General features: G+C 37.6%; 1 protein-coding gene across 1 annotated transcript in view; it reads left to right on the top strand.

Annotated features, from left to right (window-relative positions):
* LOC146545214 (uncharacterized) overlaps positions 1 to 14,788 on the top strand; it is a 70,467-nt gene extending 55,679 nt beyond the window's left edge. Inside the window, exons 2-3 of the mRNA XM_085216876.1 lie at positions 12,287 to 12,364; positions 13,266 to 14,788. Of these exons, the coding sequence (XP_085073002.1) occupies positions 12,287 to 12,364; positions 13,266 to 14,788 (1,601 nt within the window). The remainder of the gene's footprint in view (positions 1 to 12,286; positions 12,365 to 13,265) is intronic.
* Positions 14,789 to 19,296: the final 4,508 nt, after the last annotated feature.

Genomic DNA, 19,296 nt, shown 5'->3' with positions numbered 1-19,296 from the left:
ATCTTCTGTGTTCAGTACTGTACACAATTTTAACAAGAGTCTGCACACATACTGCGCATACAGTATAAGACAGGATTCCACGGAATAATCAGGAGTATGTTTTACAGAGAAACAGAGTATGTCAATAGATATATAAGAGATTTCCAAAAGCACCTAAGCAGATTAGATACATAACTCCCATTGACTTTTGGATAGTCATGTATCTTTGGGAGCTGTGAAATTGAAAATATGACAAGACAGATGATGTTTGAATTACCAGGTTTGGAGTGACATTTCTAATATAGTATGAGAAAGCTGATCTGTATTGCTGGCGTGGAATATAAGTTGACTCTGAAGAAGTAAAAAAGCTGTGGAAAGACTGAAAACTGGAAAGAAAATTAATGAAATCTGTAGAGTGTAAGGGGCTAATCAAACTTCTTAATGCTATTTTAAATAAACTATGAGGAATGGTATGGCAACTGCATAATTCCAGGGTACAGCTCTCCAGGACTACCTGTTCTATCTAACATTATTTATTTCATGAAAGCTTATGGACAATGACAACAGATAAAATTAAATCAAAAGCAGAAAGAAAGCATGACAGGTAACACAAGATGACAATTTCATTTTACCACTGAGGAGCCAGCCCAAAATTATAGGCAAAAAAGAGGGTTGGTAAATGTCTGTGAGTATTTTGTGGTCTAGTAATTCAACATGCTATAGAAATCACAAGAGTAATATCTGAATAAAACATCTATACTAGAGGTTTTTGTCACTGTTGCTGTTTTCATTGTGATTCACAAAAGCATTCTGTTAGCTCCCAAAATGTTCAGATACTCAAAGATTTTTTCTTTGCTTAAAATTTTGTTTCAATTGAAACAAAAAAGTTTTCCCATATGTAAAGTGAGTCCTGGATCAGACACCAGCAATTTTTTCACCGTGAAATATTTTTTAAATATTAAACTACACACTGTATTTGATATGGTTTGAAGGATCTTAATATTTCAGTATTGTTTATAAAAAACAAGTTAAACAGCAATCAAAATCTTCAGGTTTAGAGGTTTAATACAGGAGATACCAAAGATGTTATTCCCCAGAGAATACAAACTCCTTCTCTTTCCAGCAGTAGCAAGAAATTTTAAAACATTTATTTATTTGTGTGTTCATTTATATACAGAGAGAAGAATAGCTAGATCTGCTTGGATGCTACTCCAAATCTTTCCAACAGCATTTTTTTTAAAAGCTAACAAAACACATAAAAATAAAACAAATCATATATGGTGAAACAGTCCAGGAGAACTATGAAACAGCATCATATCATGCATACTAATTCCCCAGTCTATAAATTATATCGTCATTTTAACAAATGCATCTGTTATTTTTGCAAAAAAAATTAAAATGAAAACCTAAACTCAGAATGAAACTAAAAATGGAATAAACATAGAGAGAGTTCTGACAAAGAAAATAAAACAATGTTCCACCTGGTTTTAAAGGACATCCCCCTCTTTTTTCTTTGAGTGTCATCTGTCAGAAAGCTCAAGGATACAGCTTTCAAATAGGATGTGGAAACTGATGCTTTATCCTCATCTCCCCATTTACATCACCAAAGGGACCTATCATGGCTGAGCTTTCCCTAACCCACTAGCTGTTGATATCGTGTGAGTAGCTGGGGATACATGGGAGAATGTAGGTACCCATGCTTCTCTTTCTTTCATCTATTTCATAGCATAGTGATGGAACTTAAGGAGAAAAAAGATGGCAGGTAGACAACTGTACTAACTTCAGATAGAAGAATAATTGATGAATAATTTCATCTTCCCCTCAAATTCCTTTTTATTTTTAATATTAAAAATATGTGAATTTTCTAATAAATTCATAGGGTTTTTATTACAGTCACTCATTAGGAATCAAGATTTCTGACTTATGCAGTCACTACTTCTACTATATAATGTCTAGCTATCTTTTATCTTCTGGTTAATTACCCATTTGTATCGGTAGTTAGATGTCCAAATAAATGTGCTTTCATACTTAGTGGTATCTCAACTTAGAGAATAGTGTTTAATAGCTATTTAACAGTTTAGAGTTCAGTCACTGTTTTCCAAGTGAAGACTCTGTCAGGAAAGACAGTACTGAAAAATTCTACAGGCTTTTCTTTAAGTTAATTGAGCATCTTTGAGATATTGTTTTGTTTTCTTGTTTTTGTCTCAGAAAAATCAATATAATTCCATTATAAAAAGCTGATCATTGGTATATGTTTTACTTGTGCTCCTCCTGTGAGAAACACACTCAAGATCAAAAGTTTTAACCAGGCAAAGATCTCTGTAAAGAGTAGTTTAGTCATTATTGCAATAATGGGTGCACACCCGCTACATACAAGGGAGAAATTGTGCACCTAATCAGTGAAATCCATTCCATTATATACCCTGGGTCTGACACAGGTAATGCCTTTCCCCTGGTACTCATTGGATGAGCATCTTAGGCTCACAATCTTCCGACACTGTTGCTACCTTACATTTCCATACAATGTTTGGTACCAACCCATTGTTTTTAGATATGTTCTCTACTTTTTATGGTGACAGGAGGACAACATTCTTGAAAATTAGCACGCTCGTTCTGTGCTGTACCAGACTCTTCCCTACCGTATATAATTACCTTACCTAGTGCCTATGCCAATTCTACTCAGGTCAGAATGCCCCAGTCTCAACTTTTCTCTGTTCAGAAGCTTTCTTTGTGAAAACTTATCCTATGCTACATACAGAAGTACTGGAAATTTCCACTGCATACAATCTACTCCTCACACTCACTTCCATTCTTCTGTACAAAATAGGACCAAACTTTTTGTTATCCATTTTAGGTCTTCAGGATAGCTCTCTGATACAACAGTTAATAATCAGTTTAAAGATAAATATCAGACTTTATCCAATTCTGGCTAGAATCATTGATTAAATTTCATAATGACAGAAGAATTAAGTAATAGGCCCTAAGTAGAAGTGCAGGCAACCATGTGAAACAATGTGCCAAATTGATATTTCACCAGCTCTAATAACTTATTAGGACGGCGGCCCTGGAATGTCACAGAGCTGAATGATAAATCTTCAGTCTGTTTCTTTCCTAGTTTTTCTTTAAAATTATTTTTCTATTACAAAATTAATTGGCATTTTATGTTGGCAACCAATGTCCTTTTTAGTAATATCTAAGATAAAGAAGCTCACAATGTTACTAAATGCTGTCAAAAAGTAAAGCAAATCCTATTGCACAATAAACAAGCAGGTTAAGGGGCCTTGAATTCATTTCTTATAAGTCTAATCCAACTATGACTATTCATTTAATCTCATTCATGCCAGGATGCAAAACTTGAGTAGTATATAGGCCTATAGACACGGAGAATTTCACAAAAAAAAAGAAGTAAACTGTAAAAGTGGGTTTGGAAGTACTCCTCTACATTTGAAGAGTAGAAGAATAAATATATCTGAAGACTGAATAAGCTTTAGGCTGCCATGAGGATTCTGGAGAAGAAAGCTAAAAATGAAAATTAGTCATGAATTTTATGTAATATATGGTCACATAGTTTTTCAAGTGATTTAAAAAGGACAGTAAGATTTTAATAAGAAAAACCATGTCAGTTATACACATGGGTTAGATTTTATGATTTAAATTAAAAGAGATACTATTGAAATAAAAGATGTATAATTATAAGGACTAAAAAATCCTACATTATGAACTTCCTAAAAAATATCACTGATCTAATGCAGCCTTAATAGAAATTGGAATTCTTTTCCCATCCTTTCAGTGTTTTGAATACGGACAGAACTGTAGAGATTTCAGCTAGTAACATGCAACTAATATATACTTCATCACCCTCATTTACTCTATATTTTGTTCCAGAAAGCAACTGTTGAGTAGCATGCCATTTCTTGAGCCTGATCAAAAGATGCAGGCTTTACAAATAGTACCAAACTTGAGTACTGTTTGTACTCAAGCTGGGAATATTCGCAAGTTTCAGTGGTGTGGCTCCATTCTGACCCTGGGTTCTTAAAATAGGCAATGTAAAAGTTAATTGTAGCAAAGGGAAAAAAACTACCTAGAATATAAAAAGTGTAACTCCTGGCAGCACTAAGAATCAGAATCATCACTCTGAAAAGGACTTGCTAAGCAGTGAATGAAAGCAAGATACCTTGCAGAACCTTGTTGCTCTTGTTTTTCTTTCCTATACTTATATTACTAGTGAGTTTCTGCTTTGCGCTGTTTGTGGTCAAATGCATGCCTCTGCATGTTTACCAAGGTAGGAATTTTAAAACTTACACTTTCAGGTAGAGAAATAAAGTAGATAGACCATAAAAAAGATATGAACATTCTCAGAAGAATATTTGTCTTTGCACTCATTTGAAGGTCTACAAGAAGATTTGTGTAAGGGGAGCACATATTTGTACTGCTGCAGAAGAAACCAGAGACTGGGACTGTGAGGATCTCACTAAATTGGACTGTGTGTATCTAACTAAATTTTAATTGCTGAATGTGTATCGAGGCTCAAAGAAGACCCAGCCCTTAAAAATAAATAAATAAGCAAAAGCAAACAGAAAACCCACTACATCAAGAAATTAACTAAGGAAGTATGAATTTGTCTGACAATCTCTAGAAGATCATGACATTTCCATTGCTGAAAAAAATATTAATCTTGTAATATTGTGATCAGGTCTTTTTAGTAATAAAAGTAAAGTAAGAACTGGTGATCCCTCTGTGAGTTAAAAAAGACATCATAACAAATAAGAAGATATACCTAATACATCCAAAATATACAAAACAATTTGATAATTTAATTCCTTCTTCAGATTATGAAATGTATAAGTATATAGACTGCATAAGATTTTTCTGTATCAGATTTTTCTCTGAATATTAGAAAAGTTTAAGACTTGCCAAAAAAAAAAAAAAATCCTCATTTATTATCAGTTAGGTAATTCTAAATAAACATAAAATAATTCAAAACATGATCAAATAACTGGAGACTTAACCTTACTAAAAGTTCAAACTTTGCCTTCAGATACATGAACTTTGAACGAATACTCATGGGCAGATTTTAGGCCCTGATGTACATAGTACAAATTTAGCAAATATATTATTGAAGCTATGCTCTGTAAATAGATTTCAAAGCCATGAGTGTTAACCATACTGCACAGGGAATAGGCCTTTGTGGAAGAACTCAAAAGGATTGAAAGTAATTCGCAGTTTGAGGTAATGGTAGTCCAGAGGACTTGTAACAGTTTAAGGCTACATGGCTGAAATAATTTATTAACATATAGCTCATGGTAACATTGATGGGAATAATTTTGTGGAATTATATGGGGAGTTTCTCATGCTCTGATATTGAAGTTATTCAATTTTTCATTACAACCTACCATTTTCATTTGTGTATAACACTGTCAGGCTTCAAAAATGCAGTTTGATACCTAGTTTAAAATTAGATTCTTATTTTTAGAGTTCAGCAAAACTGCAAAAGATTTTGTTCTTTTTTTTTTTTTTTTTTTTTTTTTTTTTTTTTTTTTTTTGGTAATGCTTTGAGGAGCAAGGTTAGCAACAGATGCTGTAAATATCATTACCATTACCTGGTTGATTTGGTTTTCCTCACCATATCTATTAATCCATAGAAAAAAAATATGCTTTGGGAAGAATACCAGAATTAGAAAGAAAGACTATGTGGTCCAAATGGTGCCTTTCTAGAAATTCTTTCCCATTTAGTTTTACTTGAACGAAAGAGGAAAAAAAAAGAAAAAAAAAAGAAAAAAAAAAAAAAAAGGGCGCATAAAGCTTTTGACTTTTGACTATAGCAAGTGTTTGAAGTGCTCCAGTATTTATTTCTGAGGTATATGTTCAGTTTCCTCATGAGCCTGGGAGGACCTATGTCCTGGAACCTGTTTAAAACCATTTTTTTTTATTATTATTATTATTTTTTTTTATGTTTTTCTGCTCTGCTGTGTAGAGTACTCAAGGAATGAATGTTTACAAATATCAATCCCCAGTTAAAGGCCTGGTTATACAGTTCAGCAAATTATACTTTTTTTTTCATATAAAATGCATGGGTAGTCAATGAAGCCTAGATATATTTCATGGCTCTTGCCAGAGCAGTAACAAGCTGTTGATCAGCTCTCTCTGGTAATGAGAAAAGAGAATGTTAGTTTCATCCTGTAAAAGTAAATCCTGTGACCATTAGAAAGACATTGAATAAAAAGGAAGTAGAAAGCTGTATTTCTATACATACCATAAAATAATAGAATGACTTGAAAGAGACTTTAAAGCTCATCTAGTTCCAACCCCTGTGCTGTGGGTAGGGTTGCCATCCACAAGGTCAGGCTGCTTAGGGCCCATGTTACCTGGCCTTGAATGCCTCCAGGGATAGGGTGTTCACACCTTCTCGGGGCAACATGTTACAATGTCTCACCACCTTCCCGAGAAAAGAATTTCCTCCTAACATCCCATATAAATCTCCCCTTTAAAAAAAAAATGTCTGAACATCTGCTGTGAGATCTCATCAAGATGAAGAAATATAAGGAAAGGGTTTTTATTACAGTTGTAAATATTACTAAAACTTCTTTTAACTATTTGTTCTGCAATTGTTGAGAGGCCTAAGTTAGCTTTGTTTGCTCTATGTCTATTTAATATTTTTTTTATTTTATTGGAAGTTTTGAAACAAGTCAGAGAGTATCTCTTCACAGTCATAACACTGTCTAACACACTGCACAGGTAAAACTTGTGCTCATTTCAATATTTCATATTATTTTGCTGGAAATATGACGTCACATTTAAAAAGCATCAGATATCAAATTGCCTGTGTCCACTACTACTTGGACATTTTCCCCTCCTTGTCATCTCACACCATTGTAAGACCTGGATTAGGAGAAAAATGACTGCTGTACTTATGCCATAAGCTTTATTATTACTTAAAAGAATTATATTTTAAAATATATTTTTATTTGTTTATCCTGAAAATATTTTGTTTTTGAAAAATTTGATAGGTATTGTTACAGAAAAATTATATTATTACTTTATTATAGCTCAGTTATTTTACACAACAAAATAAAATGTCATGAACTGCTATCACATTAGTTTGCAGAATCGGTGTATTTCAAGGATCTTCCAGGTTCATGTAGTAGTAATGTATTTCACTCTATTCTAGCACCTGAAAGTTCCATCTCTACATCATTTGAGAAAAGATGAAAATGCCTCCAACTGTACAGCTTAATTACAAATTTTGCTTTCAAACACAAAAGCTGCTAACATTTCTTACGTGAATATTGGCCAAAAACTACATAAGAACTCAAATTTCATCCAGGTTCACTAATAAAGGAAAAAAGTAGGGAGGCTAATGGAAAAACCTTTGGTCAGGAATGTGTACTGCTGAGGGATTTAAAATTACCCACTGGCAATTTACAAAATAACACACCCTTGAGAATGTATGTAAAGTCCTTGCCATTTTTTCCATTTGTCAGTATAATTGAGATACAAATTTGTAGTATAATATTGTGCATAAATACTTTTAAATCAACAATGCAGTCTGGAGGGAGAGCAGTTACAGCTTCAGAGTTTAGTCGCAAAATGTGGATGCTATTGCTTCTTACCGCATGGAGCTATTCTTGATTCCACAAAATGAAAATAGAAAAATAATTTCTGAATTGAATTTTTAAGATGCACATAAGCAATGAAAAATGTGATTCCTTGGAGACACTATATTTTGTATGTTAGAGTGCAGGAATTCCACTAAAATACGTAGGTTGCTCTGAAAGTAATACCTCATGTTTATTTCCATGGAAACTACAAGAGATGGAGCAAAAAAACCCACACTATTTGATAGAGCAAATTCTCAGCTACAAAAAGCTGTTTTTCAACATAGTCACTACCATAAGCTTTTCATTTTTGTCAGCAATGAACAAGAGCCTTCATGAAACACTTGTGAAAATTTGCACCATCAGAGGTGACCCACTGTTGCACAGCTGCTATGATGGTGTTGTTGCTGAAATGCAACACATCATCTCACTGTGCTCGTATCCACTGTTTGGTCTTCACAACCATTCAGCAAGTATCAGTGCATGTCAGTGGATATAATTTTTTCTGCTGGTGTTAGGAAGTATGACTTCTTGTATGGATCTTCAGGATTTTGTGCAATGGCTATTTGTCTGAAGTAAAACATATAAATAAGGGATTGAGTTCTAGGTCTTCTACCTCCCATGAAAGCTTCCTCCATTTTAGCTAAAGAACATGCTGGTTCTCATACTTTATCTCAGTTTTGGTTCAAGGAATTTACCTTTCAAGAGTGACATAGCTTTAAAGAAAGGGTGATATAATCATTTCCTGATCTCATATCTATCCTTGTCTACAGCTTGATGATTGTACCACATCTTTGGGAAGCAACAGATCTTCAAATCTTGTCAGACTGAAATAAGAACAAAATCAAATCTTCCACCTCTCAGAAAACTGCTCTAACGACACTGCTATTATGAAAATAAGCTGGTGACAGTAGTGGCATTTGAAAAGAAAGCAGCAGACACTGCAGTATTGTGTGAAACGCCTGACCTTGATACCATGTGTTAAGTATTATCTGAAAAATAAAGTGGGGTCAAGCTCATGTGGAGACAGAAATGTGTTACTTTCTGAATTCATCAGGCACAAACATTTGTATGAGAACACGTACTTTAGCAGTCACAATTTTGAGGGTCCTATGGCCATATTATGAATGTAAATTTTCAAATATTTAGGGACTTCTTAAAATTAAAGTTAAAAAAAAAAACTACAAAAAACAGTTATAAAATTTAGATGTCATTAATACTAAGTGGACATTTGAATTTTCAAGATGACAACTTTTGATGTAGACCACTGTATTTTAACAGTCTAATTTAGTGGTCTACATATATTTTGGGGGAGGTAGGGAAAGGATACAGCTGGAGTAACATCTGTTGAATTATTTTACTCTGAAAGCAGATTCAAATTACTTGCAAAATTATTTCCTGAAATTAACTAAACTCATCTATTTTATAATCTAGCTTGAAATTTGATGAACTAAACTATTTCTGTGCATTTTATTAATTTGAGTAAAGTTTCTAATCAAGCAAATATTCACCTAAATAAATATATTAGTACAATTAATTAAACTAATTGCAGATAGAACAATTTAATTGGGTCACAGGAAAGACTGAGACACTAAGTGACTATTTTCAAACATCAAAATCTTCAAATAGAGCAGGTAATCACTGAATTACAGGTTATATAAATATATGAGATTAGGTTGTTCTATACTAAAACTGCATTAGGAAATAACTTAGGTTAGATGTTAGGAAGAAATTTGTTACTCAGAGGATAGTGAAGCACTGAAACAGGTTGCCCAGAGAAGGTCCTCTGGGTGCTCCATGCTTGGAGATAGATGATCAAGACCAGGTTGGATGGGGCCCTGGGCAGCCTGAGCTGGTGACTGGCAGTCCTGCCTACATCAAGGGGCTGAGACTGGGTAGGGTTTAAGGTCCCTTCTAATCCAAACCATTCTATTAATCTGAGATTCTATGAAATAGAATTCAAAGTCTTTAAACCTGCAGTTACAGTTTCCTAGTGGAGAAAACAAAAAGAAATGTGTATGTGTTTTTCATAAAAGTGCCTGCTCTGTGTTAAGCTACTTACTTGACACAAGTTTAATATCAGAAGAATTGGCTATATTGGCTATACTTTCCAGCTGTGATTGTTAGCTACCAAAAGGTATTTTTTTCTAAAGCAACCTGAGTAGTGCTATTTTTAAGCTCATGTCTATTTATCTATTTATTTTTATCAACAGATGTACTTATTTTAGAAAACTACAAGTGATATTTTCTCCTTCATACCTTCATACCATAACACCTGTTATTGTGCACAGGTATCAATCAGATTGTTAATAACAACAAATGTGTTTTAGCTGTTTTTACTCTGGATGATATGCCAAGGAGGGAAAAGGCATGTTGCTATTTTAACAGGAAGCCTTGTTGGGATTCTTACTTAAAGTGAGTCATACCACACAACACCATGTCATCTCATTTGGTGGGAGAAGGAGACAGGAAATCGCATTTCCTGTTCCTTAATGCACAGTAATTTCTGTAATTTCTGTAAATCAGAAATTCCTCCTCTCCAGTTTATCTCATTACAACTTGGCTCAAGGGAGCAGAATACTCTTCCTTTTTGAGCTTAAGTCTCACCCTAAATACAGAAGTTTGTCCTCAGGTTCTAGCTCCCTTGGATGTTTCTAAATGTTGTCTTCCTATTCTTAAGCATTTCTTAGCTCTATCTACTGTTCTCCATGTCAGTTTGCCAGCATAAGCCACCAATGGCTTTGTAGTTGGGCAGCCCCAAGCTAATCTACAATTAGTGTGGTATTTTTCATTACTCCCTTCCTTTCACCAAAAACTTCACCAAAAAAAAAAAAAAAAGAGAAAATTACCTTTGTTATTCAGCTCCTATGACATTAATCTATTTAGTTTGAGCAAGGGTGGCTGTAGTCCTTCACCTTGGCAGTGCCCTCAGGAAGGTTACAGCTAAGGGCACTGCTGTTCTGACAGATTCCTTATTCTGTTATAACAAAACCAGATTTAATGATACCTGGTTTAGAAAGTGAAATACAGTCTGACTATCCATTGAGAGATAGGCTTTTTTTTTTTTTTTTTTTTTAACAGAATGTACATATTGTCTGGAGAAACAATATCATAAATTGCAAAATAATAGCTTATTTTACCAGCAGTCCCTGGAAGTAAATGACCAAACAATCCCTGAAAGAACGTGGACCGTAAAAATCTTAAATATTTTCATGCATGCTACTTCCTGCTGTGTGCCAGGACAATCCAAAATCATATCTTATCTTCTCTATTTCCCAGGAAAACTAATTATTCAGTGCTTGACTGCACCCTTTTTGACAAGAAGAAGAACAACAACAACAACAAAAAGTGGAAATATGTGTTCCTTTTCTCCATTTTACATGTGTTTGTTGTTGTTGTTGTTGTTGTTGTTTCTGCTATCATTTTCAAATTCAGACTCAATAAACATGAAAGACATTTATGCTAGCTAAGTCAAGGTTTGGACCTACATTCCTTATGCTTGAACAGAGTTAGAGATCAATTTCAACCTAATTCAAATAAACTTGTTAAAAATATAGAAATAAAACAATTCTGAAGTATTCAAATTTAGACATCAAAAAATTATTATTATTGTCTCTGTTTCTTGCTATTAGATCTTTAATTATCTTCCATTTATTAAGACATAATTAAATATTTGCAAAATAAATTAATTTAAATATTTCTATTAGTTTAAATTACTATGTATATTTTAATATTCGGATTACTTCTTACATTACAACTGATTAAAATATCAAAGAATTTTGGTATACTAAGAATTTTCCTAATCAAATGACAATGAAATGAAAGCTGCATTTAAATTTACTACATCTAAACCAAGATATAACATATTTTCATCATTTAAAGAACCAAGTAAGTTTTCTTAGGGAAATAGAAGCATTAATTTTTCATGACAAGTACTTCTTGGAAATTATTTTACAAAATAGATGGTTTTGACATGAAAGGATGAAAAATTTCAAGTATTTATGAAAGAATGGACTTCTAGACTTCTTGTTTCCTTCTCTCGTATTTACTATAATAAACAAAAATAAACAAATATGGCACAAGAGTCTTACAAGATCTCACAAGAATCTTCTATTTCATCAGCTGATTCTTAGTCTTGGTATGTACTTGCAGGTTACATTTAAAAACTCTCAGTAAATACTTAAATAACATGAACAGTCAGCATAAATAATGTAAAAATAATTGTATAAGATTTCTTATTTTAGTCTCCACATTGCACAAGAGAGGGTTAAGGAGTCAGTTGATGAGACTACTGAAACAAACAGGAAAAATAAGAAGCTTAGAATTTTTGTGCAAAAACACAGTCGTCCAAACACAGTTTATCACCAAAAAGGTTAGTTAAAAGACTGTCAGCTAAAGACCAGTCAGGCTTTTTAGTAGTAGTAGAAAAAATAATAGTAGTAATAACTTGCAGGTATTAGTTCACACAATTCATTTGAATATAAGAAAGGAAGAAACAGCTCTTTAGAGATATTTGACATGCACAAACTACAATTAAGAATGCATATAAATATATGGCAAGGAAATTGTCATGGTTTTATATTTTTTTTTTGTTTTGGTTTGGTTCTCAGTATTCCGCATCAATACATCATGTAGTATACTGGGAGTTAAAGTGTTAATGCTCCAATTCCAGGCACCTATCCCCATACGTTACAGAAGTCATGGGATCTGACCCTTCCGGGTGGGGCGGTCTCTTACTGCCTGGCAGTGGGTGCTGGAGGGTGCTTTCCTGGCCGTTCCAAGCTTTTCAGGTTTGAATCGGTATCGGGAACTCTCCCTCTCTCTCTCTCTCCTGTTTTATTTGATTTATTAGTCTCAATTTCAATCAGATTGTATTATATTGTGTTATCTTGCATTCCGATATCATAATTAGTAAAATAAGTTTTCCTCCATAGATTGTTGCCGCTGTTTTTTTTGTTTTCCTCCCTTCCTTCCCATTTTGTGGGCTGGGAAGGGGAGGGCAGGGGCCTACCGCCCCCTGTCACGGGTGTAGATTGATCTCGTTAACTCCGTGACAGATTTTGGTGGAGAATGCGGGCATAGTTCTATTTCTTAGCTTTTAGAACGAATCTCTCTCTCTGCTCTTAGAGAGCTTCGTTAGGGAGCATTATCAGTAGTTTAGGTTTCTGTGCTGGAAAACTTGACCTTGAAAGACTAGGCGTGCTGCCAGTGTTCTGGGATATTTGTAAACTTTGAGCACTGCTCAGTCTGGGTAGTGCCTTTTTCTTTTTTTTTTTCCTTTTTCCTCCTTCTTCTTGTCAGTTTCAATTCATTAACCCCTGTTTTAATAGACACCAGCAATGAACCCACTTTTCATTGTGGGGGTGTTGAGTAAAGGCTTACAAACCGTCATGTTACTCTCAACCTATTGGCAAATTGTCAAGGCCATAATTACCTGTTGTGGAATTATGTTCATATATAACTACTTAAGGGCATTGACGGAGACACCTGCATGGTACCTGTATGCAATGTGGTATGGTCTGAATTTTGACATTCACATCCCAGATGGAATGGCTAATTTTACAAACAGCACAACGTTCAGACCAGTCTCCAGGCTTCCTTATCGGTTTGTCAGACGGTTTTCGAATTCTGAATTAATACTCATGGGCGCGCTATTGCTTTCCTGGATTGTGATTATATTCCTTTACAAAGGGAAGGAGTCTCCTCCAGAACCAGAGAGTGCTGACTGGCAGGGAATATGGAGAGGTTTAGGAAAGATCTTAAAAGCAAGGGGACCCGCAGTGTCATGGGATTTTACACTTGAACATCTGTGGGATCCTGAGAAACTAAGTCAGTATTTGAGTCAGGGACAGCGCGGCTTACATAACTCTAAGGAGGTACAACTTATTTGGGGTTTGGCTTGTGCTTACCGCGCCCTATATAATACTATTCTGGAGAGAGAGAGTTTCCGAGCTGAGGTTCAGGCCAAAGTGGAGAATCTCCAAGTCAAATCTGATCAGTTACAAGAGACACCAGTAACAATATCAGTTGCTCCTGTGGAAGGCAAGAAATGGAAACGAGTGTCCACGCGTCTAGAACGGAAAAAAGAAGAAGCGGAGGAGGAGGAGGAGGAAGATCCAGGCGAGGGGCCCTCCTCAGAACCACCACCATCGCGAAAAGCAAAAGGAAAAACTAAGAGACATGCAGAAGAGACTGATGATGAGGACATCCTTATTACTATTCGTCGGCCCCTGAAGATGACTGAAATCCAAGGTTCAAGAAAGGAGTTCACACGGGGCCCGAATGAAACTATTGTTTCCTGGTTGGTTCGTTGTTGGGACCGTGGGGCCAATAGCTTGTTTCTAGATGGTAATGAAGCTCGCCAACTAGGAGCCATTGCCAGAGACCCAGCTATTGACCGAGGAATTGGTCGATGTTTGGATGAGTCTGCCTCCCTTTGGGAACGAGTGTTAATAGCCGTGAAAGAAAGGTATCGCTTCAAAGACGGCTTGAAGCCTGTGATGAAAAGATGGGATACAGTTGAAAAGGGTATCCAGTACTTGAGGGAAATGGCTGTGGTGGAAATGCTGTTCGACCCTAACTTTGTTCCTAACCACCCACGACAAGAACGCGATCCTGAGAGAGTGAGGACGACGCCTGAGATATGGCAGAGACTCATAACAACAGCACCAGACAGATATGCCGGTACACTACTGTCAGCTAATGACAGATACCGGGAACAAGAGAGAATACCCTTAGTTTTTGAATTGATTCTTACGCTCCAAAACTACGAACAACAGCTACCCCCAACTCACGCTTCCATTGCTGCCATCTCACAAGTAACGAACCAACTGAATGAAATGCAGGAGCAAATATCTCAACTGATTAATCGTGACAAACCTGTGCCAGTATCAGAAGCGCCCAGTGAAGATCAGGATAATCAAAAGAGTCTACTGAAGGAGCTGATCAAACTAATGCGAATCCTAACTAACGACGATGAACCTCCCTACTCATGGGCACCATCAAAAATCTCAGCTATTAAAAGCAAACGCTTTCCGGCTCCAGTGAGGAACAATACATCGCGAATTGCCTTGTGGCGTTACCTACGTGACCATGGAGAAGACATGAGAAAATGGCACGACCAAGCTACTCCTGTACTACGAGCACGGGTGAAAGAATTACAAAGCAGATCAATCACCAGTGCAGTTGCTCCACTTATCACAGGTAATGAATAGAGAGGCCCTGCCTTCAGCCAGGGGGGGGAAAGGGATAATCGAGTATATTGGACTGTGTGGATTCGATGGCCTGGCACGTCAGAACCACTGAAATATAAGGCACTGGTGGATACTGGTGCACAGTGCACTCTGATGCCCTCGAGTCATGAAGGGACAGAATCAATCCATATTTCCGGGGTGACTGGAGGCTCTCAAGAATTGACTGTGTTGGAGGCTGAGATAAGCCTCACTGGTAAGGACTGGCAAAAACATCCTATTGTAACTGGCCCAGGGGCTCCATGTATACTAGGTATCGATTACCTCAGAAGGGGGCATTTCAAGGATCCTAAGGGGTATCGGTGGGCCTTTGGGATAGCTGCTGTGGACACAGACAACATTAAGCAGCTGTCTGTTTTACCTGGCCTATCAGAAGATCCGTCTGTTGTGGGGTTGCTGCAAGTAAAAGAGCAACAGGTACCGATTGCCACAAAAACGGTGCACAGACGGCAGTACCGCACCAATAGGGATTCCTTGCTCCCCATTCATAAGTTGATTCGTCAACTAGAGGATCAGGGAGTGATCAGCAAAACTCACTCACCCTTTAACAGCCCCATATGGCCAGTACGTAAAGCCAGTGGAGAATGGAGACTGACGGTGGACTACCGTGGCCTGAATGAAGTCACACCCCCACTGAGTGCTGCTGTGCCGGACATGTTAGAGCTCCAATATGAACTAGAGTCAAAGGCAGCCAAATGGTATGCCACCATTGACATTGCTAATGCCTTCTTTTCCATTCCTTTGGCCAAAGAATGTAGGCCACAGTTTGCTTTCACATGGAGGGGCGTTCAGTATACTTGGAACCGTTTGCCCCAGGGGTGGAAACACAGCCCAACCATTTGCCATGGGTTGATCCAAACTGTATTGGAACAAGGCAGTGCTCCTGAGCACCTGCAGTACATTGATGATATCGTTGTGTGGGGCGATACAGCAGAAGAAGTCTTCACGAAAGGAGAGCGAATAATCCAAATTCTTCTGTGTGCTGGTTTTGCTATTAAGCGGAGCAAAGTGAAAGGACCTGCTCAGGAGATTCAGTTCCTAGGTATAAAGTGGCAAGATGGCCGTCGTCACATCCCAACAGATGTGATTGACAAAATCAGTGCCATGTCTCCACCCACTAATAAGAAAGAGACACAATCGTTCCTGGGCGTAGTGGGTTTTTGGAGAATGCATGTTCCAAACTACAGCCTCATTGTAAGTCCCCTTTATCATGTGACGCGAATGAAGAATGAGTTTACATGGGGCCCGGAGCAGCAGCAGGCTTTTGAACAGATTAAACAGGAAATAGCCCGTGCCGTGGCCCTAGGGCCAGTACGAATGGGACAGGGTATAAAGAACATCCTCTACACTGCTGCTGGAGAGAAAGGTCCCACTTGGAGTTTGTGGCAGAGAGCCTCAGGAGAGACCCGAGGCCGACCCCTGGGATTCTGGAGTCGAGCTTACAGGGGGTCAGAAGAGGGCTACACTCCAACTGAAAAGGAGATCTTAGCCGCGTATGAGGGGGTTCGGGCTGCTTCTGAAGTAATCGGTACTGAAACGCAGCTTCTTCTGGCACCTCGACTGCCAGTGCTGAACTGGATGTTTAAGGGAAAGGGTTCCTCCACCCATCATGCTACCGATGCCACTTGGAGTAAGTGGATTGCGCTGATTACGCAGCGAGCGCGGATGGGGAATCTCAACCGTCCAGGAATCCTAGAGGTGATCATGGACTGGCCTGAAGGCAAAAAGTTTGGAACATCACCAGGAGAAGAAGTAGCACGTGCAAAAGAGGCCCCACCATACAATGAACTACCAGAAAATGAAAAGAAATATGCTCTGTTCACAGATGGATCATGTCGTATTGTGGGAAAGCATCGCAGATGGAAAGCCGCTGTGTGGAGCCCCACACGACAAGTTGCAGAGGCCACTGAAGGAAAAGGAGAATCGAGCCAATTTGCAGAGGTAAAGGCTGTCCAGCTGGCCTTGGATGTTGCTGAACGGGAGAGGTGGCCAATGCTTTATCTTTACACTGACTCATGGATGGTGGCAAATGCTCTATGGGGATGGTTACAGCAGTGGGAGCAAAATAACTGGCAAAGAAAGAGTAAACCTATTTGGGCTGCTGAATTGTGGAAAGATATTGCCGCCCGAACAAAGAATATGGTTGTAAAGGTGCGCCATGTGGATGCTCATGTGCCCAAGAGTCGGGCTACAGAAGAACAGCAAAATAACCATCAGGTAGACCAAGCTGCCAGAATTGAGGTGGCCCAAATAGACCTGGACTGGCAGAACAAGGGTGAATTATTTTTAGCTCGATGGGCCCATGAGACCTCGGGTCACCAAGGGAGAGATGCGACACATAAATGGGCTAGAGACCGAGGGGTGGACTTAACTATGGACGCTATTGCACAGGTTATTCATGATTGTGAAACATGTGCCATAATCAAACAAGCCAAAAGGATGAAACCACACTGGGGGGAAGGGCGATGGCTAAAGTATAAATACGGAGAGGCATGGCAGGTTGATTATATCACCTTGCCACGATCTCGCAGTGGTAAATGTTATGTGCTTACTATGGTGGAGGCAACAACTGGGTGGCTTGAAACCTATGCAGTACCCCATGCTACCGCCCGAAATACCATATTAGGTCTTGAGAAACAAGTCCTGTGGCGACATGGTACCCCAGAAAGAATTGAGTCAGATAATGGGACTCATTTTAAAAATTCTCTTGTAAATACTTGGGCCAAAGATCATGGCATTGAGTGGATTTACCATATTCCCTACCATGCACCAGCCTCTGGTAAAATTGAACGATACAATGGGTTGTTAAAAACTATGCTGAAAGCAATGGGAGGCGGTACATTTAAACACTGGGAAAAGCATTTGGCAGAAGCCACCTGGTTAGTCAATACCAGAGGATCTATCAATCGTGATGGTCCTACCCAATCCAGCTCCCTACTTACTGTAGACGGAGATAAAGTCCCTGTTGTACATGTAAAGAACATGTTGGGAAAAGCAGTTTGGGTTCTTCCAGCTTCTGGAAAGGGCAACCCACTCCGTGGTACTGTTTTTGCCCAGGGACCTGGGACCACTTGGTGGGTAATGCAAAAAAACGGGGATGTTCAATGTGTACCACAAGGAAACTTGATGCTGGGGGAGTGCAGTCGATAATTCTATGTATATGTATATAGACGTGTGTGTAATGCATTTTAATCATCTTTTTCGCTTATATATGTATATAAATTAAGCATGATGTAGTGATGTAGAATAAGGGGTGGAATGTCATGGTTTTATATTTTTTTTTTGTTTTGGTTTGGTTCTCAGTATTCCGCATCAATACATCATGTAGTATACTGGGAGTTAAAGTGTTAATGCTCCAATTCCAGGCACCTATCCCCATACGTTACAGAAGTCATGGGATCTGACCCTTCCGGGTGGGGCGGTCTCTTACTGCCTGGCAGTGGGTGCTGGAGGGTGCTTTCCTGGCCGTTCCAAGCTTTTCAGGTTTGAATCGGTATCGGGAACTCTCCCTCTCTCTCTCTCTCCTGTTTTATTTGATTTATTAGTCTCAATTTCAATCAGATTGTATTATATTGTGTTATCTTGCATTCCGATATCATAATTAGTAAAATAAGTTTTCCTCCATAGATTGTTGCCGCTGTTTTTTTTGTTTTCCTCCCTTCCTTCCCATTTTGTGGGCTGGGAAGGGGAGGGCAGGGGCCTACCGCCCCCTGTCACGGGTGTAGATTGATCTCGTTAACTCCGTGACAGAAATGAAACTAGATTTGTGATTTTAGGAGTATTTTATTTTAGAACTCTTGAAAAATATCAATTTCCAATATCTTTAAGATGTGGTATCAGGGGTCTGAGAAGGGTGAGCATTAACTACTGGCAAGAATATGACATGTTCAGTGATTCTAATAACCTGTGTCTCCTAGAATATTTCTTTTATATATTTCTTTTATATATTTCTTTTTCATGGAAGAGGAACAAAGAATCAGAAGATGCCCATGAAAAGTTTTGATTTCAAAAACAACATTGTTGTGATTTAACAGAAAGCTGCTACAAGGACCAAAATGTGACCAACCAAAGGAAGGTGAGTATATCTGCAAAAGAATTCTTTTAGGAAGGGGAAAACTGACAAACAAACACCAATGTACATTATGAACTGTGTCTAAATCTCTCTTTATTTAGAGGATTTTGAATATGCTTTATGGAATAAGTATTAATCATTAGTTTCATTTTGGAAAGGTAATGAAATATTACTACTTACGTAAACACTTAATAGTATCTTATGTAATTCTGTAACGGATAATAGATGCTTTCATCCATTGCCATGTATAATAAATATCAAGGGCAGGACTTGCTTCTGTTCAACCTAAGATAAAATTCTGTTCTCAGCCTGAAGTATAGTGTCCTGTGTATTTATATTGTCCCAATCAAATTACCAACAAAACACAGGCTTCAGTGACATATTCTTATTTTCCTCTAAA

The sequence above is a fragment of the Meleagris gallopavo genome, chromosome 1 (genome assembly GCF_905368555.1).
Source record: "Meleagris gallopavo chromosome 1, MGAL_WU_HG_1.1, whole genome shotgun sequence".
In the NCBI taxonomy this organism is placed as follows: domain Eukaryota; kingdom Metazoa; phylum Chordata; class Aves; order Galliformes; family Phasianidae; genus Meleagris; species Meleagris gallopavo.
This window is presented reverse-complemented; position numbering and strand designations above follow the sequence as displayed.